Genomic DNA, 27,669 nt, shown 5'->3' with positions numbered 1-27,669 from the left:
GTGTGCACAGGCACAGTCTCGCCTCAGCGAGGCCTCTCAGCGCTTGGACCTGCTCAGGGATTCTCTGGACCACCGTCTGGCCGAGCTGCCTGAGGACCACCCCAAGGCCAACGTCATCAAAGAGGAGTTGGTTCTGTCCTCCTCACCGGCCTTCAGCTCTCGCCACGGCGCCCCCTACGTACACAACCAGTACAACACCCTCAACAAGCCCTCGCCTCTCACTGGTAAACGACCATCATAAAACTCCATCCTACCAGTAGCAAGATCTTACTTTTAAAACGGGTTGGACTGTGTGCTCAGGTACTTTGCAGGTGCAGCTGCTGGGCTGCGTGGGGTTGTTGGAGGTGGTCCCTGGGCGCAATAAGGGGACTGCTGTCATGTTGCCCTGTTATAGCCCCGGAGATACACGATCTTTCATGAGGGGTAACAAGGGACTCTACGGCCGGACTGGTTCAGTCAGCGGGAAGACGCCGAGCAAGACAGAGGAGCTCTCGTGTAAGTACAATATAACAGTTTGTGCGAAGTCTCTATGTGAAATGTTTCCCGATGACCTTTACTAAGACAAGACATCCATTTTACATTCGATTACCTGAATAGTACCAAAATGATGATGATCTTGTCTTAATTTATTTTGAAAAATTGACATACTCCGTGTCAATTCTGGGTCTCATACACACACGCACAAACATTGTACCTTCTCTCGTCTTTTTTATTTTATTTATTTATTTTACGGGGGAAAAATTAAAATAATAAGTATCTTCTGCCATCTATTGTAAAAGCATTTAATTGTTCTGCTTTTCACTATACATCGCTGGCATAGCTCTGTTTGTCGCTGTTTGCAACAAAAAAAAAAAAAGAAGAAGCCATTTTTAGATAAATCATTTCCCACATCACCCCTGATGATCTCTCATGAAACATTGTGTCCGGGCATGACTTAATAGTTTAATTGGTTCCATGACCGAGCTCATCACAAACTCTATTCATAGATCATATTGAAATGAATTAAAATTCCATTCATCTATTCCGGCATCCAAAAACCACCACAAATTGTATTTAAATATTGTCACGGTAGCTTTGTAATATGAAAAACGGTAAACGCCTGTCCCTGCACATTGCCACTAAAGCTGGTCATAATATATCAAGTTCACGAATACTAGACGTTGCAACCGGGCAACATTAATTTCCGGTCTATGATTGTGAGACAGGAAATCCTCACTTTAGGTTGCCAGTGTTCTCACATCAGAGGTTTCGTAACACTTTTCTTTCCACAGACACTTCCATCATCATCATTTTTTAGTATTCTGCACATATATGCAAAATAACAGCCATTTGACATTTTTGCATAAAAAGAGGTGCAATACATCCAACAAATTGAGATTTGTTAGCAATTAGCAGTGTATTGTTTTTTCCAGTCTGTGAACCTCAATAGCATGAATCAAGTGACCCAATGATAATAATAAAAAAGGCAGAATACGCGAGATGTGCTAATACTTGTGCGGTTATCGTGTTCAGCATCATATGTAGTCATGTCACCGACCTGTTACTAAGTCTGCTGTCCGTGTCTGTGCAGCCGAGGTTAGCGCCGTGCTCAAGCTGGATAACACAGTGGTGGGTCAAACAGCGTGGAAGACTGTCGGGGAGCAGGCGTGGGACCAGACCTTCACTGTGGAGCTGGAGAGGGTCAGTCACACAAAAGTATTCATATATTGTAGTTTAACATACCAATTATTAGGGCCCGACCAATTTAGGCTGATGGAGATATTTGGCAGCCGTAATTTCATGATTTTAAAACTGTATGCGATTTATTTGCATTTTGTAGTCAAGGGAGATGGAGATTGCTGTGTACTGGAAGGACTACCGCTCACTGTGTGCTGTGAAGTACCTGAAGCTGGAAGAGTTCCTGGACAACCAGAAGCACACGGTTCAGCTCGAGCTGGAACCTCAAGGCCTGCTATTAGCTGAGGTACCACACAAACATGATGCATTCAACTGAAAGGGGAAGTCAACCCCCCAAAAATTCTTGTCAATATGTTCTATGCAGCCCCACTAGTCTAAATATGGCATTTTGGTTAATATTGCGTTCGTAAAATATGAGTTAAGCAGCAAAATCCAGCCGTTTTTATCAATACCAGAAGGCGGCCATTTTGCCGCTTGCTGTCGAGTGAAAATGACATCACAGTTGCTCAGGTCTCAGGTAACAAGCAATCGCAGCTCAGCTTCATAAAACAGGTGAGCTGTGATTGGTCGTTGCCTGAGCCCTGACCAACTGTGATGTCATCTTCAGTCGACAGTAAGTGGCAAAATGGCCGCCAAATGTAATATTGATCAGAATGTCATGTTTAGACTAGTGAGGTCACATATAACATGTAATTATCAAAAATGTTTAAGGTGGACTTCCCCTTTAAAATCCCTGTAAGTGAAAATAAAATGTCTTTTAAATTTGACACACCACACAGATCCTGCCAAATTCACTCTGTAATTCTGAAACTGTGCCCAGCTACTTATTTTTTATTTATTTTTGCCAAAAAATCCTCACTATTTAAAAATATATCTGCTTTAAGCCTCCAGTGGCTAGAATATATCCGGCTGGGCTTTCCACACTGCAACGAGAGGCGCTCGCCAAAATGTTGAAGTAACCACTAAAGCAAACATTTACTAGATATTTTTGTTTTTTGACTAGAATGAAAGCCAGATGCACACATGTAAAATGCCGCATCAGTCACATACACCTGCGTTTCTCATTGTGCTCGCTTTCCAGGTGACATTCTTCAACCCGGTTATTGAGCGAGCCCCTCGCCTACAAAGACAGAAGAAAGTCTTCTCCAAGCAGCACGGTGATAACATCTGTTATCTAATCATCTATCTCTTTGAATTGAATAGTTTGCTCGATTGGTGATGACAGATAGGCACTCATCATACAGTAGTTTATTTAATTTAGCTAATGCCAACCTCCAGTGGTTACCAATTTTCATTTACAGTATTTATTAATGTGACAGATGTCACATGCCACTCAGTGGACACTCAATTAGGTACTCTTGCATGATGGAAAAGGGGTCCAATGCAAGAGTTGTTTTGTAAAGTTTCGATTATTGTAAGAGACATCTTTTTGAACAAATCAATTAATAACCGCAAAAGGAATGGGCTGAAGCACCAGGTTTATTATTGCCTACCCTATATAGTCCAATGGGATTTACATTTGATCAATGAAACTATGAGCATGAATTATTTCACGATTCAATTTTTTCTTAAACCCCAACACAGAATTACACATCTTCAACACATCAAGTCCATTCCACAATTTGACACCCAAAACTGAACCACATCTTTAGTTTATGTTGCCGTGTGTGTGTTCTTTGTTTCTATTTCCAGGCAAGGCGTTCCTTCGAGCTCGCCAAATGAACGTCGACATCGGGACGTGGGTGAGGCTTCTCCGAAACGCCATTCCCACCGTCAACAACTCGGGAACTTACAGTCCCAGCGCACACAACCCGACGCTCAATTCTGGGTGAGACGTACAGCACTGGCACGCGGCTGCCACTCATCTTCCATGTACCCGTCAGCAACCCTCGAACCTTTTTTCCTCTTTTTGTTGGAAGCATCCGCCCCACGTCTAACCTTCCTCTTGTGTTTGTCTTCTCTCTGCTCATTTGTGCGTCTCCTGCGTGTTGCTCTCTGCTGTGTCTCATTGGGCGCTTTCAGGGAGATCTCCGTGGAGAAGCTAAGTCTGGATAGCGACTCGCCGATAAGGGGAGATTACAAGCGAGATGCGGAAGTGCACACTCCGGTGAGACAGACAGACCGAGGGGGGATTTTGGGGAGGTGTGTGTCTGGTGTGGGTAGATCCACACAATGTAATAACGTGGGATCAGTAAAATCTGTTCAGCATAAAGTCTTATTTACACAGCTCATAATAGGCAACTTGAGTCATCAAATTCACGTCCTCATAAATGCGTGCAATTGATTTATTAAAGTGTACCAACTGTCTGTCACCAGCAGAGGCACTGTTATTAAACGCTCAACTAGTTTGCTGTTTATAGGACAACAATGCCATCACTTTCGCTGTGTCCAGGGATGTCAAATTCATTTTAGTCTTGAGGCCACATTCACTCCAACTTTAAAGTGAGCCGATCCACTGTACATATTCTTGGCCTAAACTCGAAATAATCACTAATAATGAATTTCAAATAGTTCTCATTGAATGTATGTGCCAATGGGTGAATGTGCTAAAATCATTTGAGCAATCTGATAATTTCTCAATGAAAGTCATCTATAATTTGAATCAGTTTGTCATTTACACATGTGCAACTTTTTACAGATCACAGTGGATATATATAAGTACCTTTTACATAAAAGCTTGTTAAAGATATACTTGACTCATTGAGCCATTTTCAGCATTAAAAAGTTACTAATTTGTCCCAAATGAATTTGATAACATCATTATTTTTCATGTACAATTAATACCAAACTAATTTTTCCACTTGCTGTCAACTAAAGATGACATCGCCTGTGCTGAGGAAGTAGGCAACGATCAATCATGGCTTAGTTTGCTGACCAAACCCAGAAAACAGGTGAGCCATGATTGGGCGTTACCTACTTCCTCAGCACATTATGTCATCTTCAATCGACAGCAAGTGTAAAAAAAAAGAAGTTTTTAAAGGTTTTAATTGTACATGAAAAATAATGAAGTTATCAAATTCATTCTGGACAAAATAATAACTTTTTATTGCTGAAAATGGCTCAATGAGTCAAGTCAAGATTTAGAAATAATTTTAAATGTGACCAACATTTCTACCTCTTGAAATCTTGACACCGTAGAAACTATACAGAAGGAAGGCGCATTCATCTCCTTGCCTTGTAAATGTACACATCAAAATGATTAAATTCAGAAATATCATATAGCGTCGGTGCGCCCTCCAGTGGACAGAATAAGCAACAACAGGTAACAGTTTTATTGAAAAATTGCAGTTACCGGGCTCTACTCCATGGGTAGTTTTACAATAAACTGATCGATTAATTGTGAAGTCAAATCCCTGTCTCTTAGCAACATCATCTTTAAAAGTATATAAGCATTGAGTCACTGATTAAGCATACACATTAATGTAATGTAAAAATAAGTAATGAAGCCCATTATTTTGATTGAAATCAGCTGTTACAGGGCAGACCGGTTAACTCGTGGTTAACATGTCTGCCTCAAGCTCTGAGATTCAAGGTTTTCAAATCTCGCCTCGGGTCCTCTTGTGTGGAGTTGCAAAACAACCCACTGCCTTAAAAAAGTGCCTCAGCAGTCCACGTCTGTGTGTCGCACGCCACAACATCGTGTTTCCGTGTCTTTTTATGTCCGCCCGTGTGTTCTTCTCCTTCATTCCTCTCGCGTTCCCTGCCAGGACCGGCCGCCAATCATCGAGCCCTTTACCCCCCCAGACCTCACCCCCGAGTGCCATGTCCGATCCCCGTCTGTCAGCAGGTACGCGCTTGCATGCCGGAATGTGTTATACGCCGACTGGTTACTTCCGTGTACTGAAGTCATGTAATGAAGCATCCGTTGTGTTTCCGTGTGTTATTTCAAGTAATGGATATAAATGAGTGTTGTGTCAAACCTTCCGTTGTGTCGCCAGTAAGCAGAAGAAAGGCCCTCTGTCTCTCCAAGATTTCAGGCTGATAGCCGTGTTGGGACGAGGCCATTTTGGGAAGGTACACCGATTTGCGGACTTCAGCCTCAACTCTCGCTATCATTTGAATTAAAAAAATGCTGTGCACGTGCGTCTACAGGTGCTGTTGTCCGAGTACAAGAAGACGGGCACCATGTTTGCCATCAAAGCTCTGAAGAAAGGCGATATTATAGCGCGTGATGAGGTTGAAAGGTGTGTTTATGATTCTTCCTAATTCGCTGACACTTTTCAAGAAATTAGCAGATTTATATGGTATGCAGGCAGGCATCAGAGAAAAACACATTTCTGTCTCCTTTTTTTCCCCCTCACTAATCCTCCTGATCCAGTCTGATGTGTGAGAAGCGCATCTTCGAGACGGTCAACATGTCGCAACATCCTTTCCTGGTCAACCTGTTTGCGTGCTTCCAGACTGCAGAGCACGTGTGTTTTGTCATGGAGTACACGGCGGGAGGTGACCTGATGATGCACATCCACACCGACGTCTTCACCGAAACTCGAGCCGTGTACGTAGCTGCAAATATTGCACTCAAGTGCATGAGAGTAATCATGCGTCTTTTGTTGAATTTCAGGTTTTATGCTGCCTGTGTGGTTCTTGGACTTCAGTTTTTGCATGACAATAAGATTGTGTACAGGTGAGTGGAACCCACAAATAATGACTCACTGTATCACGTTAGAAAATGCAGTTCTTAATTTCGTGAATAATGATAATCTGACTTTTAGCTCACATGTTCTGTTGTAGAGATTTGAAGCTGGACAACTTGCTGCTGGACACGGACGGCTACGTGAAGATCGCCGACTTTGGCCTGTGTAAAGAAGGTGAATATTGATCGGTTCCTGATGTTGGATCTGAATCACATGATGCTTTACTTCTGTCACGTAGGCATGGGTTACGGGGACCGCACCAGCACTTTCTGTGGGACGCCGGAGTTTTTGGCCCCCGAGGTCCTGACAGATACATCCTATACCAGGGCAGTCGATTGGTGGGGACTGGGGGTCCTCATCTATGAGATGTTGGTGGGAGAGGTGAGTCTAAGTCTAATTGAAGTCCATGAATAATCTGTCTTCCATATTCATTCATGGTTCATTTGCCTTTATTTTGACCAAAACATTTGTGAATACCAAATCGTATTTTTTTGTAATACAGATTAATTTATTGCTTCTGATTGCTATAAAAAATACATTGGAGGAGGGACCTTTAAAAAAATAAGATTGTTCATAATCTTTAAGACATCATCATCATGACATCATGTGTGTGTGTTTGTAGTCGCCATTCCCAGGGGATGATGAAGAGGAGGTGTTTGACAGCATTGTAAATGACGAAGTCCGCTACCCACGCTTCCTCTCAACCGAAGCAATCGGTATCATGAGACGGGTGCGAATACACTCACGCAGCAATGTGACAAAGCCACTCATTGGTGATCACATATAAACCTCCATTGTGCATGTGTGAACATAAACAGCTGCTAAGGAGGAACCCAGAGAGGCGGCTGGGCTCGGGTGAGAAGGACGCAGAGGAAGTGAAGAAGCAGCCTTTCTTCAGGGTAAGAAGGTTCTATTTCTAGCCTACAAAATGTAAACAACAACTCAGTGAAGCACACGTCTTTTCCAAGGCTAACCAACAATGTCAGTTATTGGTGGTGCAAGACTTTATATCATTTATTTTTATATTTATTTTTTTAATCTTGTTTTTTATTATTATTATTTTTTACTTTAATTTATTTAGGGATATATATATATTGTTGTTTTTATTTCCATTTATATATTTTCCCCCAAAAAAATTTTAATTATATTTTTTACATCCGTTTGTGTTTTCACTTACGTTCACATTTATTATTATTATTATTATTATTATTTGTTTAGTCACTTATTTAGTTTTAGTTTTGGCAGTTTTGGTCCTCCATACTATTGTGCCGCTGCAGCTCACAATAGATAAATAAACAAATCTGTTTTCGCAACCCTTTTTCTCTCTCAGAACATGGACTGGGAGGCACTGCTACAGAGGAAGGTACCTCCCCCCTTCGTCCCCTCCATCGGCGACAAGGAAGACGTCAGCAACTTTGACGAAGAGTTCACCGCAGAAAAGCCGGCCCTGACGCCTCCGCGAGAGCCTCGCGTTCTCACGCGCAAGGATCAGGACAGCTTCCTGGACTTTGACTACGTGTCGAATGTCTGCTAGTGGCACGGGAATATCGTTTTTTTGCCCCCCCCCCTCCCGTATGATTGTTTCATTAGAACACTGTGAATGAATGTGGGTAACACTGAAGTTAAGTTTTCCACATCTGTTGGCTGTTCTAGGCGCTGGCTGAAGGAAATTGGATAAATTATTGGCAGGACAAAATACGTAGAAGTTGACTAGCTGCCTCTTGTTACCGATGCCTTACATTTTTACTTGTATCAGACACATGGACCAGTAAAGTTTTTATGTTGGCAACTCTTTCTATACAGCGACAGGAAGAGTGACGAGATAAGCTGTTATCTCCACTGTTCCTTTTTTTTTTTTTCTTTTAGAGTGAAGAAAATATGACCTGTCAAAAGAGTGAATCAGGTGACGGCGAATCGACACATTCAGATGTGACAGGAAGTTGACCACAGGGTATATGACCACTGTCTTGACGTCAACTCAGTCGATGTCTTTTTATTTATGCTGTACGGATTTTCACGTGACCGCTGCATTTGGCGCAAATGGACTTTTGACGATTGCAATATTCCAAATACCCTGAACATACTTTTGTTTTACGATTGGATCTGTTCGGGGTGTGATGGTTGCAATAAAACAGCGAGTGCAGCAAGCACACGCAACAAATATCAGCATAAAATATTTGTGGTCGTCATTAAAAAAATATACAATGGTGCCTTGAGGTACAAATGACTCGACTTGGAAGTTACTTGAAAGAGATGCAACATGTTTAGCCGTTTTGTTTTAAGATACTAGTTGGACGCCAATGGTTCAGCAACATCAAGACGGACATTATAACAGTACACTCATATTCATAGTCATATTCTTTATCCTCATGTAGAACAATTAATGTTGGATTTATAACACCTCAATGAAGAGTATTTGTCTTCAATCAAGCGCCTCTTTATTTACATGGCTGTCTAAATGGACATCTGTACCTGCCCATCTGCTTGTTTTTCTGTCTCACTGCACATCTGTGTGGACGTTCGTACAAGTCTATCTGCATGTCTAGCTGAACATTGGTACCTGTCTACCTGAACCTAAATGTTTGTCTGTACAGTCCATGCTTGTTTACTTGCATGTATGTGTGTACAACAATACCTGTCTACCTGCAATACGACAGAAATGCTTATTTATCGGAATGTCTGCCCGATTTCATCAATACTTGTCTATCCGCATGGGGTTTCCTGTCTAACTGTACATCTGTGCCTGTCTATGCATGTCTGTCGTCTCATACATGTTGCTATTTCAATATCTTACTAAAACAGTACCGGTCTTTTTCCTGTCTAACTACCCTTCAGTGCTTGGTCTGCATGCCTTTACATAGTTACAGTATGCGCTTGTCTGTCCGTCTGTCTGTCTGCCAAAGGGGGCAGTATAGAGCTGTGCTCCATGGGGAGCTCAATTTTTCAAGATGTCGTCGCTGGAACAGAGGCTATCGCGGATCGAGGAGAAACTAAAACAGGAAAACGAAGAGGCTCGGCGGAGTATGGACCTCAAGATCGACATGAGCCCGCATAGAGCCCACGCGAGACCAAGTGAGTGTACACCGGGGATGGCCGGGCTGAACACAAATGGGCCAGAATAACTGTTGGGGAGGAAAAAGCTCGAAAGAGGCGGAGGGTGGGAGTGAAGGAGAGGGGCTGTTATGCTCCCCCTTAGCCGCTGCGTGCTAACCAGCTAGCCACATAAACAAATTCCGACGTACGTATTACGCGATGTCGTTTTACGCTAAGGCGCTCGTTTCTTGATAAGAACGAGTCCCAGTGGGTGTGTAAATTGAGGTTTTAAAGTCTGAGCTGCTGTCATGAAATATTTAGCCAACAGTCACCTACAGAATGTGTTGGGCTGCTGTGCTGTCAAACATGCTAAGCTAACGTGCTAGCAGATAGTCGGCGGCAGGCCCCACATAAACAGTAAAATGTGGTATTTTCTGTCGTTTTTCGTAAGTACGCGTACCCTTAGAGTATCTTTTCTACACTACGTGTGTTTCGTGGTGATTAGACTTCCCGCACAATCTGATTTCACTGCCATTTTTTCACCCTTGACGAGACAGCGGCTAACAGATTTTCGCTCACTAAATAAACCAGTCACATCTGTTTTAATACCATAAATTGACAACTACCACGAACATATCTTTAACTGAGTTATGTTGTCTGTAACTCTGGTTTAAAAGAATCGGATAATAAACAGGCTAGTTCAACAGCACCTCTGTACAAAAAGTCCTTCTCCAGTACTTTTTTTTCATCTACCAAACCATGTTTTCCGTATTGTGTATCTGGACTTTTTTCCCCTTTGCCAGACATTCGAAGGCAAAATAGAAAATCTGTGATGTCAGGAATATCACCTGCATATCATCGCACATACGAAAGCCTTCCCTACATGAAGCTAATCCATCAGCGTGAGAGACCCCACAAGACAGGGAGAAAAATGGCATGTTGAGGCAGGTGCTCTTATATTGTGCGGTGTACTCACGATGACCAACACAGCACACCAACCACCACACACATACCTATACTTCCACACACAATTGCAAGTTTCCTCAACTAAACCACCATTTGTCGTAGTACTTTAACTGGCCTTTGAGAGGCCGTATGTTGCCACAGGTTATCCAGACCGCCGTAAAATACAAAGAAGGAGAAACAGCATCAGCAACTAGGTTTTGGGTCGGATTCTCGTTTATGCTTAAGAACTTAACATTCATCTCTAAGTGAGATAACATGGAAGTACTTGGAGGAAAGGTTGTTCAAGTCCTAAAATTGCTTTGGAAAGGTGCCTCAATGCAACATTTAAATTTTAAGACACTATACTCTTGACCTACATGATATGCTAATTACGGCAGCAATATTTAAAGCAACAGGGCTCAAACGAAGACACTTGAGAGCACGTTAGCAAAAGTAAACAAAACTCCTATAGAGAAGAAGCAAAGAATCTTGAGTGGGTTACTGTTATACAACCCCAAAAAATGTATTAGACAATATCATGATAGTACTTTTCGTAGCCCATAGAGAAAATAAAAGTGCCTTCTTAACATTTAACATTACAGGTTCCGACTCAATATGAGAAGTTTAAATGATTACACATACTATATACTGTACACATGATAGTACACAAAATATTTGGAGTAAAAATCTGTATCTGTAGTGTAAGGTATGTTTTGTCCCGATAAAGTGCCCTACTGGCTCAGGGCCACCCGGCCACCGTTAATGTTGGTCCCTGTGATAATGTTGGTCCCTGTTTAAATCACTGTGGGCAGTGAATTTTGACATAAAATTTTAGCCTCTTAAAGCAACACTAAGGAGCTTTCAGTTTATGTTGATTATGGCGGAAGATCACCTTTCCCATGAGGACAAGCACATTGTGTCGTTTTTTAGCTGAAATTGACTTCCGTCTTTGTAATGAATGGAAAAAGGGGGAAGTGACGTATGCCATAAAGCAGTCAGCATATTTATAGTTTTTTGTTGTGTTGCTTATTACCACTAAAAATGATACAGACCCCCCCCCCCCCCCCCCCAGGCTATGGCAAAGTTACCATTCAAGTATTTTAAAGTGGATGTTTCTTCAGAAGAATTATGAAAATATTTTATTCCGTTCCGTTCCGTCTTCAATTCCGCTTATCCGGGGTCGGGTCGCGGGGGCAGCAGCTTTAGCAGGGAAGCCCAGACTTCCCTCTCCCTAGCCACTTCAGCCAGCTCCTCCGATATTTTAATATTTTATTAAGGTTGAAAAGTTCCTTAGTGCTACTGGCTAGCAAAAAAATGGAGAGCAATAAAGGAACTGGAAGTCCACAGGCTTATTTTATTAAATTAAAAGGAAACAAAAACAGTAGGCTTCTCAGCGCTATCTCTCGTCACGATACGCGTCCACGCCATCAAATACATTGATGGCCAAAACGAGAGTGCTGCATATGCGCAAGAAAAACAAGGAGGCGCCACCCTGTGGCGCGGTGCCACACTGCGGATTGCTCCAGACGAGAGTGGCTTGTCTTACATCAGCAGCAATTGGTTTGGAATATCTTGTAGAAACATCCGATAATTGGGCCTTTGCTGATTTTGATTGTAAGAAGAGAGAATAATGCTCATTTGGCCAGATTATTCTCCGTTGCGTAGACAATTATTAAAAATGGATCCTTGGACTTCAATTCCTGTTGGTTGACACTTGTGGAGTGTACCATTATCTATTTGTATGTAAGCTATCACAGCTGTGGTTCACTGTTCTTTATTTGCTGTATGTGTCTTATATGAGAGCATGCATGTAGTATGAGAGAGAGTGTGTGATTGTGGTCGTAGTTGCAGTGCAGTAATGTGCGTGTGTGTTGTTGTATTTTCTTTCCTCCGTCTAGTCATCGTGATCCAGCTCAGTCCTGCTCCAGCTCCTTCCCAGCGCGCAGGTATCATTCAATCCATCTCTCTCTCTCTCTCGCTCTCTCTCTGCCACTGCACAGCACCCTCCCAGCCCTCCTGTACATCTCCTCAAGCCCCCCCCCCCCCCCCCGCCATCTCCAACCACCCCATGTCCCTTTAATTCTCTTCCACATTGCCTCATCACCTCATCTCAGCGTGGTCTCGCTTCCTCTCATTCGACCCATTGCTACGGAATGATGAAATTAGTGTTCTGACGTACAAGCATAGTCACAGAACAAATTACTTGTTGGTCAAGGAACCACTTTATCGACACGTTGGATGGAACATTTAAGATTGAACAGTCTGTTGTGAATTTGCTTTCCTTTAGAAAACAAAATCCTCATAGGACATGATGTAATTGAATTAATCCATTCAACTGGCAAGCTGTCATTGTGGAACCTTTATTAACTGCAAAGTTGGGGTGTAAATAAAGATTTGAATCAGAAAACATCATTTGGATTTAAAAGATGTGAGCGCATCTAATCAAACCGAATCGTTCCACTTGGCGAGATTGAGGGAAACGCCACATTTACAATACTGTCAGTTCATTCATACGTACGTCAAATGACCACAAGAAACTCATTGCGTCCGGTCATACCCTCTCAAACTGAGCCTCACCAAATGGACTCATAATCCCACTGAATCAAATCGAACCCTCTGAATCGTATCGCACCCCATGTATCGAGATGCGTATCGAATGCTACCTCCTGAACCTGTCGCCAGCCAATCACAGGGCACGTATAGACCTATTGGTATGTTTTCAGAGGTTCCTTTGTTTGAATTTGGATTATTATCATTACGTTGGCAACTCATTTACTAGATATTTTTATTTTATGACTGATGAATCTTTACAAGGATGAGGCCTATCCTTGACCGCTGTTATTATTATTTTTATTCAGCCCAATGACACCTCCCCCTCAAATCACACCCTCCTTCTATCTTTCCATCACTTCTCTCTCTTGTCTGTGCGTCAGTGAGTGGCAGAACAGCATTGGTGTGTATGTGTTTGTGTGCGTGCATTGCAGATGTCTGACGATTAACCTCAAGTTTTGCTGGAGGCAGAGGATCGCACAGTGCATGCAGCTTTTCTGCACGACGCATTTTGTTTTTTAGGGGAGGGAGTGGAATCGCGTTTGTGTTTTTGACACAGTTTCTAATACAGCATCCCCCGGAGTGCGGTGAACACTCGTCTTCCTCTTTCGTGTTTGTTTGCCTGTAACTGAAAAGTCCTCTAACTTCCAGCTACGCTATGGCCGATGTTCCTCCTCACCTGCAGGGGGCGGCGTCTGCAACCTCGTGTCTTTGTTTGCATCTTCTTCTCCTTCTTCTGGCTCCGTGTGCCTGACTAGACTATGCCCGCAATTTGGAGCCGGCCAAACTGTGGAGATGCACTCTTACTAACCCTTCTCCCCCTCAGCAAGCGGTTTTCCCTCAACAGGCTCCAGGATACGAGCACCTGCTGCTTCTTGGGCAATACAGGAAAAATGCCCTATTTAAATACTATATGGTCATGTTTTTTTATAGCTTTTATGGCACATGATTATTATTTTTTTTTTAAACATAATAAAATAGATAACACTTTTTTGTTTTTGTTTTTTTTGTTTTACACATTTTCTACAAAAACTAGGCTGCACTTCCTGTTTTGTTCTTTCAAATGTATACCATCTCAAACTAAATGTGCCGCCATCTAGTGGTCGCCAGTAAAATTACACCAGACAAAAATCAAGTTATTAACTGTACAAAAACAACAACCTGGAACGGGCCTTATTGTATAATATTTATTCTCACCATTGCATCATGGCAAAATGGTGGCTTGAAATTGAATTGAGTGAAATTAAACCTTTTCAAGTTTGTTTGGCATGCCAGGCCTCTGTTACAAAATGCACTATTACTGATCATTTCCCCCCTGCACCAGCCCTTCAGCTGCCCCTGGCCAATGACGCAGGAAGCCGCTCCTCATCTTCAGAGAGCTCACCTCAGCACCACCCCTGTCGCCCCAGACACATGCTCAACCTCCCCACCCCTCAGTACGGCCTACAGAAGAGTCTAGAGAAGTATGTGATCTCGCAAACGCATGCTCTTGTCTAGGGCCTGACCGATGTGTGTGTTTTCTTTTTTTTATTATGCCCATGCTGATTTCAATATGTGGCAGAATAAATTTGGGTAACATATTAATCGTCTGATTAATTAAAAAATATATAATGAATAAAATAACTATTTTTTTGGATCCTTTAGTGATTACAATACTAAAATAAATACAGGCACATTTACATTACTTTGTCCTTTAGTATTTGTTTATCTTTACAGCAGAGGGAAAAATAGGATTGTCGTTCCCTTTTATTTTTTTCAGGGAGATTTTTGAATGTCATTATCTTTCTTATGTTGTAATTGTGTTAATGAGTAAAACACCAAATAACAATTGGCCAAAAAGCTGATACTGGCCGATTAATCGGTCAGGCCCTACTTGTAACCTTGCACGATGCATTGACACTTCCAAATTTTTTCTTACATTAATGCGGAAATATCATAATTTCTGTGTGTTTGTCCCTACAGTGCAGAGATTGACCAGAAATTGCAAGAGATCATGAAACAAACGGGTTATCTTAAAATAGACGGACAGGTGAGTTGTCTATAAGTGTTGTTTTAATTATGATTATGTGTTACCTGGACTTGCAGGTGACCAGACACACAATTATTTTTTTTAAAGATACAATCTGTTGTTTTTTTCAATTTAGTTTTTCTTCTTGAGTTGCAAACAAAAATTTGAGTTCCAAGCGCTAAATGGTGGCAGATTAAAAAAAAGAAGAAGATGAAATTCAAATATAAAACAAAGACAATTTCACGTGTATAACATGCGTGTTGTCCCGCAGAGGTATCCGGCCGAGGTGACGGATTTGATCGACGAGGGCGAGATCGGCAGCGGGACCTGTGGGCAGGTCTTCAAAGTGCGATTCAAGAAGACTGGTCACGTCATCGCAGTCAAAGTAAGACCTTCCTGTACTTTCTATCTGCCCCATGACTGTCCCCTTTTGTTCTATACCGGACCCGGACGAAGTACAGCCCGCAGACCACTGTAGTTGAGATATTTTGTCATGGCCTCTTTAAAAAATAAATTGCCCATCTCTGTTCTATACTAAGGCAGTTTGTGATTATTTCTGTTGAATTGTCATCTTTCTATTATAATGGTCATCCAAATTTGTGTATGTGTCCTTAGCAAATGCGGCGAACAGGAAACAAGGATGAGAACAAGAGGATCCTGATGGACCTGGACGTGGTGCTGAAAAGTCACGACTGCCCTTATATCATTCAGTGCTACGGTGCCATAGTTACCAATGTGAGTGTGTTCGAAATACAACCTCCAAAGTAGAACAGAATCTTTTTGGTGACGCTTATTTCCCATTCTTCCATATAGATTTAAAAAAACGCTTTGATGCTTACTGCGCTTTTTGAAAAAAATAATTGGGGTATTTTTGGGGGGCGCCTAGTCCAGGTTGAATCACTGACGTTCCACTGTATTACCCAACAATAAATCATTGATCATTATTGTCAATGTAGTCCAACTGACCGCATTTAACAACTTTGTATGTGCCTGCCTTTACAGACAGATGTATTTATTGCCATGGAACTGATGGGAACGTGTGCTGAGAAGCTCAAGAAGAGAATCCAAGGCCCCATCCCTGAACAAATCTTAGGAAAGATGACTGTTGCAGTAAGTGAGCCATTCAAGTAGAATATTGAATAATCGATTCTTCAAAATATTCAATTGCCACATCCCTACATTCAAGAAAATCCTTTGCTGCCTTAATTTTGTGGTTTGATCCATCACTCTGTGTTTCCACTCCAGATAGTGAAAGCCTTGCTTTATTTGAAAGAGAAACACGGTGTCATCCACCGTGACGTTAAACCCTCCAACATTCTCCTGGACGCGAAAGGTCAGATCAAACTGTGCGACTTCGGCATCAGCGGACGTCTCGTCGACTCGAAAGCAAAGACTCGCAGCGCTGGCTGTGCTGCGTACATGGCGGTAAGGGGCAACAAATCAAGTTTTGCAAACCCGTTGACTTCATTCAGCTATCTATCAAATATGGAATTAACACGTTTCATGTATGTTTGTTTTTATCCTTGCAGCCTGAGAGAATAGACCCTCCTGATCCCACCAAACCCGACTACGACATCCGAGCGGACGTATGGAGCCTTGGCATCTCTCTGGTCAGACTTCATTGTCATCCTTACCGATCATTTTTTTTACCTTAATTATTAAGGGGAATTAGCAAATATGCATCCAATCCATTTTTCTGTAGCACTTGTCTGCATTAGGGTCATGGCTGAGTTGGGGCCATCCAGCAAATTTTGGGCAGGGTACACCCTGGACTGGTCACCAGCCAATCACAGGACACGTAGACAACCATCCATTCAAACTTCAATTAACATCTGTTGTGCAAAGTGTTATGGAAATAATTTGTGTAATTATTTTGTAATCGTGCTAACTATAAAGCACAAGCTTTAAGCTTAAGTTGTTTATTTTTTAAAGCAGAGTTAAAGCAATCACTGTTGCAAAAGTGTTTATCTCTGAATTTGCTTTTTTTTTTTTTATGTGTGCTTTTGTTGGCTATTGACAATATTTCATGTCTAGAATAATAACAAAATATAGTAATTAGAAAATATTTGACTGTCAATACTGTCCGGTGTGCGCTAGGTGGAGCTGGCCACAGGACAGTTTCCGTACAAGAACTGCAAGACAGACTTTGAGGTTCTGACCAAAGTGCTGCAGGAAGACCCCCCTCTGCTGCCTCTCAGCATGGGATTCTCCCTCGACTTCCAGTCCTTCGTTAAAGATTGGTGAGCTCCGCACGCGCACAAAATAAACACTCCTATAGTTCATGCGGAAGGTTCACAGGAACTCTGTTGGTTTTCCACAGCCTCACTAAGGATCACAGAAAAAGGCCAAAATACCACCAGTTGCTGGTAAGTCTTGAATGAGCTACATTATGGAGCGACCTCCAGTGTGACAAAGCGGAATTTACATTGCATGGTCTAAGTTAGTAGTTCTCAAATGGGGCACTTCAGGGGGTACGTGAGATATTAAAATATATTTCAAAAGTGTATATATATGTAAATATTTCAGAAAAACATAAGTTCATGAAATTAATTTGATATTCAGTAGGGTATTCAATTTCAGTGTCCTAAAAACCCAGCATTCCCCCCCATACCAGAATGGTTTGACCCAACTTGTCATTATGCCACCTAGAATCACCTGTCACTTTATTTAAAATTCAGTTAATAGTTTCTTTATGAGAACAGAGATTTACTATGAGCTCAAAGGAGGACACTTGATGTTAATAATAATTTGCACAAATATTTATAAGTAAATTATTTTTTTCATTTTTTCATTTTTTTTTTTGTTATACCTTCTTCTTCTTCTTCTTTTTTTTAAATAGTTCAAGAGACCACATAAATACAAAGTCTTTTTTCTCATAAAAAAACTTTATAATAGTTTTCAAAATGGAATGGAATCGGGCATCTTTCAAATGTGGATTAAAAATCTGATTTACCACTCGTATTAGAAAAGCACATTGCAATTTTTGGTTTGTTGGTGTTTTATGGGAGACTGGAACAGATTGATGACATTTCCAGCTAACTTTTTTTGAGTAACAAGCGTGGTAACGGAACAAATTAAAGTCCTAATACGATACCGTAGGCGTGGTAAATCCATCCTAAGCAATCTTCTTTTCGTTCCCTTATTGTAGGAGCACAGCTTCATCCGCCGTTACGAGGTGCTGGAGGTGGACGTGGCCGGTTGGTTCCAGACGGTGATGGATCGCACCGAGTCGCCTCGCAGCAGCCAGTGTTACAGCCATCAGCACCAGCTCCACTCCTCGCTCTTCAGCAGGTAGCCCGCAGAGAGCCCCCCTCGCCCGCCGTACGCTCAGCTGTCCCCTCAAATGTAGTCTTGCCTCAGCCTAAAGACGCTAAGCCGAGCCTTAGACTCTGTCCACCGGAAGAAGCCCTCAAAGAGCGAAATGACGACGAAGATGATGAGGGATTTTTGGGCCGGCGGATTTGACGGAGGGAGGGACTGATGGATGGGATGGCATGTTCAATCTGGACAGGCAGACATGGGGTTAGGTGTGCGCGGTAGTTATTTATCTTCATTTGTGCGCAACTACCATCGTTATTTGTCCATTTATAGTCGTCGCTTAGCAATGAGTGTCATCCAAGCCACTGTCACATGTACAAGCATGCCTTGAGTGTGTCCAGATATGAACACTGGAGGAAACTTCATTTATTTCATTAGTTCAATTAAAAGTGAGACTTGCACGTGTGTAGATATTCACTACACACAGAGTGAAATATTTCATGATTTTATTTATCATTTTGATGATTATAGCTTACATTTGGCGTAAAACCTTCTTCACATGAAATCTGAATATTACCGGTACATAAACGATCCAAATGTTAGGAATGAGGTTAAATTTGGTGCTGTGTTTAAGGATTCAGTCGGAGTTTGACTTTTTAAATTGAATTACTGAAATCAATGGAAGTTTTCTAGATTAATTTTTTTGACATGCATCTACATATAATATATCCTATTAAGTCAAACACAAACAGAAAATGAGAGAGCCTCATTTCTAACACCAATTGGTCAGCTTTTAAGTGAACAAGCTCCAAATCCAACTATCAGCTACGGAATTGGACGGGAAAATTCAGGAAAAAAATAGTATTGTATTCTAACCTTTTTTGTTGTTTGTCCATAATGAGTTACCTGAGGTGAGAGGAGATAGAAGGAAAGATAGAAGTCATACTGATGTCTGATGGCTATTTGGTGGGCTGTTTACTTGCTGTGCTTTTTCCGTGAGGAGACGCAGACGTTCAACTTGTACAAAGAAATAGAAAAAGGTGGTGGATCGATGTTATCGCCAATTAGTTGCCTATCTCGTCTTCTCTGTCTGCTGTTTAGTGTTTTCCAGACCAAAGGTGATTGCAGTTGTGAGGAGGAGGCCAAGAGACTCGAGATGCATTACAGTGCAATAACAGTCAGCTACAGTGGTACCTCGGAGTTTGAACAAAATTCGGTTCCTGCGAAGTGTTCAAAGTCTGAATTTTTTAACCTCCAAAACATTGTTTTCCATAGGAAATAATGTAAATGCAATTTATCCGTTCCCAAGCTCTAAAAACAGAAATTTCCTATTTTAAGTTCTATTTATGTTTTTTTTACATTTACAGTACAGTACAGTACAGTATTCAAACAATAAAAATACCTTACCTGTTGTGGTGTGATGGCATCAGTGGATGATGAATGCTATGTTAATGCTAGCTTTAGTTTAGTGCTGAGTTTGTGTATTTTACATTGGTTATATTGTTAGACTACTAAACGGTCCTTGCGTTTGTTTAACGTCAGGCATGTTGTTGAACAGCTAAGGGGGGTCCTCGTGCCAATATTTACAGAAGTAGTCACGGTAGTTACAACGGCGTGATAATCTCCTTCCTGATTCCACTGTGGTTCGTAGCACTGTATGTTTTTCTTTGCTGCCACTGCCACTGTTAATAATCAATTAATCTGTTTTACATTTTTTTTTAAAATATTCTATCAAAAATGTTATCCCTAATAGAAACATAAAGGACTTTTTTTCTTCAAATTGACAGTGCAGAAAATGCAATGAAAGGCATTGATTGATTCGACATACTGTCTGGCGATCACATAAGTTTCCCTGGAAACATTGTTACAATTCATGCGATGCACTGATAAATGACATTTTTTTGAAAGTTATCTAAATATGACACAAGTCAGTGTGTCACCCTGCCAAATTCGAATTATAAAAAAAAAAAATCCACAGGTAATTTATATAAAACACAGCTTCAAAATCTCCCCTTTCAAAAACACATTGTTCAAAAAAATTAATGCTACTTCATGTAGTATTTTTTTGTTATGGACACTCGTCGCTGCAAAAATATAACTGATCAAAGCCTCCAGTAGCTGTAATCTATTCCACCGGGTTGCCATGGGGCTATCCACACTTCGACGAAAGGCGCTAGTTACCAGCTAGCTTGAAAGCTAACAGGCTTTTGGGGCTTCTCTGGGCCCAGCTGACGGGTGGCGGACTCATCCGGGGCATCACCTCATTGATTGGGAATTTAAATAACAACACTGACTGGTTTTTTTTTTTTTAATTTGTAGCAGTCATGCATGTCAGTCAGCAAAACTTAAATAGTAAAAAAAACAAAAAAAACTGTTTACGCTTTGCCTCTGCAATTCAGTACCGTGTAGCTGTCAGTCTTTTCAAATGTTTTCAGCAATTATCTTTTGCAATGTATAATGTATTTAGAAACAAATTCCTCAATTGACTTTGCAGGTTCTTTAATAGTGTTAACAATGGCTGATGAAACGTTTTGAATTCATAGGTTATTTTGCCATTCAAGCATTGCCTGTAGATTTTAAATTTAAATCCAAATAATTAATAGGTTAATGTCGAATTTGCGATTCTCTGCTAATAATTGGTAATAATTTAACAATAATTTGATTGGCTTTATTTTATTTTTTTAAATCGGGTAACCCCATAATTGGTTGATGATTCACTCATTTTAGTGTGATATCCTACTAAATTCTCATGAGAATAGGCTTTATATATAGACTTGTTTAGCATCAACAATGTCAACTTGAATGTTGTTTTGCTACAATGAAGGCTACTGAGGATTGTTGTATTAGCATTAGCATTAGTGAAGACTTGACTGACTAGGCACCAAAGCAAATCACTGAGAGGGACGGAGAAGTGATGAGTGGTACTGAACAAGCCAGGAGACGGTTAAGTGTCAGAAAGAGAGCGAGAGATGAGGAGAAGGGAGTAAAGATGAATAGGAATGGGAAGAGAGGTAGTGAAGTTGTTGAGAAAGTGTAAGTATGAGACAAAGACAAAAGGAAGTCAAGTATGTGCTAAAAGACAGGAAACTGAGAAGGGAAATTTCCGCCATTGTACAAAGCTTTCGTGGTGTTACGCCAACTTTTTTTTTTTTAATTAGCCAGCAAGCTAGTGGATAATTTGTGTTGTTCCGTTCAAAGTATTTATTTCCTGCTGCTACTATTATTATTTTTTTATTCGTATTTTTATTGTGTTAAATTGCTTTAGACGCTACCGTCACTTATTTTTTTTCCCCCCAAAAGACAAAGTACTTTTTTTGCCAAATAAGTGAACTCCAATGCAAAGTCTGCACGTGTTTTTACCAAATACTGACCAGAACAGCACGTTTTGAGGAAGGCGAAAAGCAAAGTGAGAGAAAAAGTACTAACTCATGACACAATGTAACCACACTTGTCACATCGCATCATACAACTAATGCAAGTCATTACACCATAGGCGGATTAGAGGCTGTCTGTCTGTCCAGATGCTTTAGGTCATGTCCATCCACTGCAAGCTTGACAACTGCACACCAAAGGTGTCCACAACCCAACAAATACATTGTCATTGTAACAACTCGTTATTAATTGCTCTCAGCTATATATACTCTGTATATATTTGTGTGTGTGAGCGGCTATAGGGGGCGCTGTGGTGTAGCAGTGACTCCATCGCCCTCCATTTTGTGTGCTTTTTTTTTTAAATAATGAACAGAGGGAGACTGGCACTAAATTGCACAAGTGCCGAGCAGTCCAAAAATGCGGCATTATTGGACTTCCATAACAGAAAAGTCCACAATTGCCCGCTTCACTGGATGTCAGCCATCTTGATAGCGCAAAAAGTGATACCTGGCGACATTACGCCACCCGCGATTGCAGTTAAAAATAACTCAAGTAGTACAACGCTCCGAATATTATGCATATGAAAAGTCAACCTTTAACATTTCTTGACAATAATATGTTATATGTAACCTCACTAGTCTAAACATGACATTCTGATTATTATTACATATGTGGAATATGAGTTATGGAGCAAAATCTAGCCGTTTTTGTCCATCTCAGGGGGCGGCCATTTTTCCACTTGCTGTCCACTTAATATGACATAACAGTTGTTCAGGGCTCAGGCAATGACCAATCACAGCTCACCTGTTTTCTGAAGCTGAGCTGTGATTGGTTGTTACCTGAGACCTGAGCAACCGTGATGTCATTTTCAAAATGGCCGTCCCGTGAGATGGATAAAAATAGCTGGATTTTTGCTGCTTAACTCATATTCCACTAACGCAATATTAACCAGAATGCCTTATTTAGACTAATGAAGTCACATATAACACATTATTGTCAAGAATTTTTTTTTTTGACTTCCTCTTTTAAAAGTTGCATACAGACTTGACCCCAACAATTGCAATTTTAGTCATCGGGGTCATTCAAACTGAGTGACGCCAAAGGTCACCTTCCGGCTCTCGTTGACACAACATGAAGATGAGATCCAGTGTTGTTGGTCAGCTCGGCCCTTTGTCTACTTTTACTCTGCGGAATATCGACTTGACTTTAACGCCACCGTTTGACGTCCACAGGGCTGACGTGTTTAAAAACGTAAATTCCAGGCATACATGCCATGAATGACTTGATGCGTTCCCCCGCCACTCCCCCCAAACCGCCAGGTGGACCCAGTCTCCCGCTGTCTAACCTTGTTTTTGTTTATAAGCTGATGTGCACCGACACATGCTCTATGTGCTACGTGGATTGTAGAACAGGAGTGGGCCCAATACGGGCCCTCCTGGAGAACTTTCTAAGATCTAGGAAAAAGCTGCCCCCAGCCCTGATGTAGAGACACCAAATATTTAAAGTGATCCCACCCTGGCTTGATGTGTATATTAGCTCGCCGGCTGTGTATATAAACAATGAAGCTAGCTGCTAGCGCCTACCTGAGCTGTGCCTTGGCATCCAGCAGCGGTCTCTCTCTCTCTCTCTCTCTCGCTCTTGTCTCTGTATTTATGTGTGTTTTAAATCCCATCTGTAAGTAAACCAAATATCGTCACTATGCAGTCATGCAAAACCATGTCGGCTTGCTACGAGCGGTACATTCTAAAGAGACTCCCACCCTCCGAATGCGACACGCAGCGAGTTTTGAAATGAGCTGACTACATATTTAAGGATTGTATCGGGGTGGGAGGGATTTTGTTTGCTTGTTTTTGTTTTTTTTGCGGGGAGTTCGATCAATGCTGTAAAGCAGGGGCGGGGAACCGACAGACCGAAATAAAGATTTCATTTCCGAAGTTTTCTCACAAAGGAATCATACACGCGAGGATGAATAATATACAAACGGGTAACATGGCCGCTCATGCAATTGTAAAAAAAAAAGAACAAGACTAACTTCACCCTCATGGTATGTAAAAATAAACATTTGTTTACTCATCGCGTAAATGTAAAAAGGTTCCTCCCCCTGCTGTAAAGTTTATCAAGTGCACGTCATTGTCACAGCTGTTAGTTTCTTCTATATTGTTTAGTGGGTGGGAATGCACATGACTTTTCTTTTTTTGGGGGTCATGAATGTTGAATTATTTTTGATAAGCTGTCATGTCAAGCTCACAATCCCGCTTCATTCACACTCACACAATGTTTGTTAGAAAGCTCTCTCCTTTTATTTTTTTATTTCACTTAGCTGTAGGCGTGTCTACCAAATGTTTGTATTGATGGAGATGATGATTATTATAATTTTATTTGTGTGTGTGTGTTTTTTTTTTTATGATCAATGTATTTGATGGTTCATGAATTATGGTTTTAAGATTATTTTATTATGGATTGTTATTAAGAATACTATTCAGGGCAAAGATGACACCAAATTGAACAAATAGATAATAAACACACTCTGTGGAACCTCCCAAGATGAAGAAGAGAGTGATTATAAGCGGTCATATTTGGAAATGGAACTTGTTGTAACATACGGCTGGCTGCTCAGTACACACATACACAAATTAAGCTTCATAGTGTGAGTATTTTTGCTTGATTTTAGTTTCATTATACAATGATACAACTTGTTTATTAATACTTCTATAACCGTAAGTGTTCCCTGTACAGTTCATATTTGGCTATTTCACTTGGCATGATCAGCTGTGAGGAGAAAATAGTTTTGAATTTGGAAAGTCAGCCAGCATCACGGAACGGATTCAACTTTCGAGGTTCCACTGCATGTGTTGGCCAGGTGGATATGGAAATATCTCCGGCTGTAATTGATGTCCACCTGATTGTAGCCACTACATAAACTCAACTTTAATAGTATTGCTATTGTTTTGTATTTTTGTGGATTGATCAGAAATCTTGATGACTTTATTGACTCATTATGGTTATAAATTGTGTGCTGTTGCTTTATTTTCCTCCCTTCCTCCACAAAACACATCCTTTGCCCTGTTTTTGGTTTGACATAAATGGGTTTTTTTTATTATTATGTTTGTGATTATTTTTCTATTCTTTCTGGTTTGTTTGATGCTGTAGTAAGTGAACCGATTGGTCAAATACAAGAGCTTTTCTTTTGTTTTCCGAAAGCTGTCATGACTGATGTTGCACTTGTAATGGGTTTTTATTATGATGATGATGATTATTTTTGTTTGTGTCTTGCATTGCAGACTGCCCCTCCCTTATTTTTTTTTAAAGAGTTGCAACCTATTTTTGTGTTATTTATCTGTGATGCAGCAAGAACATCATTCAACGGTGTATTTACTTCACTGAATATATATACATATATATATTTATTATTATTTGTCTTCTGATTTTTTCAAATGTTTTTTTAAATACTTGACTTGAGAAGCAAGCAGTCAAAAGTATATCATTATTATAATAATAATATACCTAAACGTATCGAAATACAAACACCCAGCCAGGACAAAACTCCTCCATTTTTATTTGTATTTTTTATTTACTCTTGTACCCCAACAACAAATAACAAATGTTCACATTTTGAATTTTGTCAAATTTTTTATTTTATTTGAATCCCCTATTTACTGTTTATGCCAATTCTTTTGAAATTCAGATTTATTTTTGTTTGTTTGGCTTTAGAGATTGACTTGAGCAGTTTTCGCTATAAAGATGAGAGAACCAACATACTGTTAGTCCCCCTATTTTTATTTTTTTTTATTTTTTACCACCACGAAGATGTATGTATCAAGTCTCACAGCTTTACTGCCCCTTTCATCATTTTTATTTTCCTGTTGTATTTCACCTTCCCCCACAACCCTCGGTCTCATTTCAAAAAAGAATAAATGCCATTAAATTGTGAATACCTCAGGATTCTTTTGATGAGAAAAAAACAATAAAACACCAAAAAATCAAATAAATAAAAACATAGAAAGCTAATGTGTCATAGTTTGTTTGTTTTTTAAGCCTGCATGTTTCGTGGTAGAATACTTTTGGAGGGTACTGTATGTGCATAAGTTATTTTATTTTTTTTGTGGACTATTTTTTTATGGGGTTACCAAATATAGAAATATGCTATATTCTATATAATCTACCAGATGTATTTAATTTATTTTTATTTTTTATTTATTTTTTTGGGGGGGGGGGCTTTTTGGTCCTGTAGTTTTATAATGACATTTGCACCTATGTTAATACGGTAATTATAACTGTATTATAGTAAGTTTACGCGCCATACACACTTGAAACTTGATTTACATTGGAAGCATCGTAATGTATAGTTTGTCCACAAGAGGGGGCAATATTCAAACTGAAAGTAAACTCATAAAGGTGGTTCTGGACAGTATTTTTTATCTGAATCTTTGTTGGTCAAGTATGTTAAAAACACAAAAGGAATTTGTCACCGGTAGTTCGAGCCAGTAATACAAAACTTACATTTAGGGCATAAAACAATGTAATTGCTATTTCCCCCTTATTATAATGTAATTGCTATTTAAAATTGACACAATATATAAAAACATACTGCTCACCCGTAGAAGCTTACTGATTGTATTACTTTTTTCTTTTCTTTTTTTTTAAGGTGCATTGCACGCTCCCTTTAATGTGCTGTACAAACAAACCCAGATTGTCTGCATTCTATCTTACAACAATGCACTTGTGCTGTAAAGCAGGAAGCCGAATGCGAGGTGGCGCAACAACAACAAAACTGTTGCCCTGCGGCTGCGTCAAATGAACCAACAGGATGGCGGCTCCATCTGACGCTTTGGCATGCAAATGACATGCGCGTGTAACCCCGACTGACTCCTTAAAACTTTCATTTCAACTGGGAGTTGGAAAATGCTAATTCACCTTACGATGGTGTGTTTTGGTTGAACATATTAAGCTTTTTACCTTGAAAGTTGTATTTATTACTTTTGCATTCATTTATCTTTTTTTTAAATCGTCAATGAAAATAAATGATCATATTGACAGTTGTTTATTAAATATTTGTCACTATAATAACTAAAGCAATTATTAAAATTATGACATGGCAAATGGGTGGGAAGTTCCCGGCGAGTGCTTTATGATGCGAAGCCTAAAAAAATGCACGGAATGAGAAAGACCCTCTCTACTTACTCAGGTTCTATGGACGAAAACCTGTTTCAGTCTGTGCTCATTCTGTGTATTTCTTTTCGAGGCTTCGCGGCATATAATAGTACTCACTGAAAGAGCGGGCACTTTGCTGAAAAGGTGGGCATCCGTCAACGACAAATAGACGGAATATGGAGGACCAAAACGGCCAAAATTCTAAATAAATAAATGACAAAAAGTGAAACTAAAAATGGATATAAAAAAATATAATTCGAAAATTAAATCCCCAAAACAAATATATATATAATAAAAAAAATATATATATATATTTACACACATTTGCATTTAATTTTTGAATTATATTTTTTAGATTCATTTTTATTTTCACTTTTAGTCATCTATTTATTTATTTAGTCATCTATTTATTTAGAATTTTGGCGGTTTTGGTCCATACTGCCAGGTCGAAATGTTATTCAAATGAGAAGGCGGTCCTAAGCGTGTCTTGGGTTGGACTCCGCTGTTGACCTACTCCACGAACAAGGAAGTCTCGCCAGCTTGCAACCGCGGAGTCCAACCCAAGACACGCTTAGGACCGCCTTCTCATTTGAATAACATTTCGACCTGGCAGTATGGACCAAAACTGCCAAAATTCTAAATAAAAAAAATTAAAAACATTTTGACTTAGCTTCGTCTTAAAAAAAAAAAAAAGGAAACATCACAAAAACACACCACTAATTTGAACTATTGAAGCTGATCAAACAAACAAAAAACACAGTGACTCATATTAATCAATAAAATTGATGAATCGGTCCACCACCCTTAGACAGTACACACACAGTATGTGCATAAAAAATTGTGTTAGGCGTCTTCCTGTCATGTTGCGACACGCCACCGCCACTTCCACCTTCTTTGCTTGGTGCACAGCTAATGACGGTCTTTGAAAATATATTTTACACCCGAGCAGCAGCAAAAAAAAAAAACACACACACACACACACACACACACACACACACAATAGACCCCACCTTCTGTTGCCTCTCCTTCTCTTCCCTGTTT

The 27,669-nt window shown here is 40.3% G+C and overlaps 2 protein-coding genes across 6 annotated transcripts in view; both read left to right on the top strand.

Annotated features, from left to right (window-relative positions):
* The window catches only part of pkn1a (protein kinase N1a), a 32,373-nt gene extending 23,723 nt beyond the window's left edge, over positions 1-8,650 (top strand). For 2 of the 4 annotated variants that reach the window (XM_086083070.1, XM_086083069.1), the window contains 17 exons: positions 11-224; positions 301-495; positions 1,571-1,680; positions 1,820-1,963; positions 2,759-2,834; positions 3,370-3,505; positions 3,700-3,784; positions 5,385-5,464; positions 5,616-5,691; positions 5,770-5,861; positions 5,996-6,172; positions 6,239-6,301; positions 6,409-6,485; positions 6,550-6,692; positions 6,934-7,041; positions 7,130-7,210; positions 7,642-8,646. In XM_086083070.1, the coding sequence (XP_085939196.1) occupies positions 11-224; positions 301-495; positions 1,571-1,680; positions 1,820-1,963; positions 2,759-2,834; positions 3,370-3,505; positions 3,700-3,784; positions 5,385-5,464; positions 5,616-5,691; positions 5,770-5,861; positions 5,996-6,172; positions 6,239-6,301; positions 6,409-6,485; positions 6,550-6,692; positions 6,934-7,041; positions 7,130-7,210; positions 7,642-7,845 (2,061 nt within the window). In that variant the 3' untranslated portion in view covers positions 7,846-8,646. Of the gene's footprint in view, positions 1-10; positions 225-300; positions 496-1,570; positions 1,681-1,819; positions 1,964-2,758; positions 2,835-3,369; positions 3,506-3,699; positions 3,785-5,384; positions 5,465-5,615; positions 5,692-5,769; positions 5,862-5,995; positions 6,173-6,238; positions 6,302-6,408; positions 6,486-6,549; positions 6,693-6,933; positions 7,042-7,129; positions 7,211-7,641 lie in introns of all 4 variants that reach the window. The other 2 variants (XM_086083068.1, XM_086083071.1) reach the window with 2 other exon arrangements.
* A 609-nt stretch (positions 8,651-9,259) lies between these two features.
* map2k7 (mitogen-activated protein kinase kinase 7) lies at positions 9,260-25,485 on the top strand. Of its 2 annotated transcripts, XM_086082656.1 has the most exons (12): positions 9,260-9,383; positions 12,188-12,235; positions 14,164-14,302; positions 14,802-14,868; positions 15,119-15,232; positions 15,463-15,582; positions 15,850-15,957; positions 16,093-16,272; positions 16,377-16,457; positions 16,945-17,087; positions 17,168-17,213; positions 17,996-25,485. In XM_086082656.1, the coding sequence occupies exons 1-12, from the start codon at positions 9,260-9,262 to the stop codon at positions 18,140-18,142; spliced, it is 1,317 nt and encodes a 438-aa protein (XP_085938782.1). In that variant the 3' UTR covers positions 18,143-25,485. The 2 variants fall into 2 exon arrangements, with proteins under 2 accessions (XP_085938782.1, XP_085938784.1); XM_086082658.1 differs by lacking the exon at positions 12,188-12,235.
* Positions 25,486-27,669: the final 2,184 nt, after the last annotated feature.

Source organism: Leptonotus elevatus, chromosome 8, assembly GCF_054856555.1.
Source record: "Leptonotus elevatus isolate MCC_2025b chromosome 8, RoL_Lele_1.0, whole genome shotgun sequence".
In the NCBI taxonomy this organism is placed as follows: domain Eukaryota; kingdom Metazoa; phylum Chordata; class Actinopteri; order Syngnathiformes; family Syngnathidae; genus Leptonotus; species Leptonotus elevatus.
This window is presented reverse-complemented; position numbering and strand designations above follow the sequence as displayed.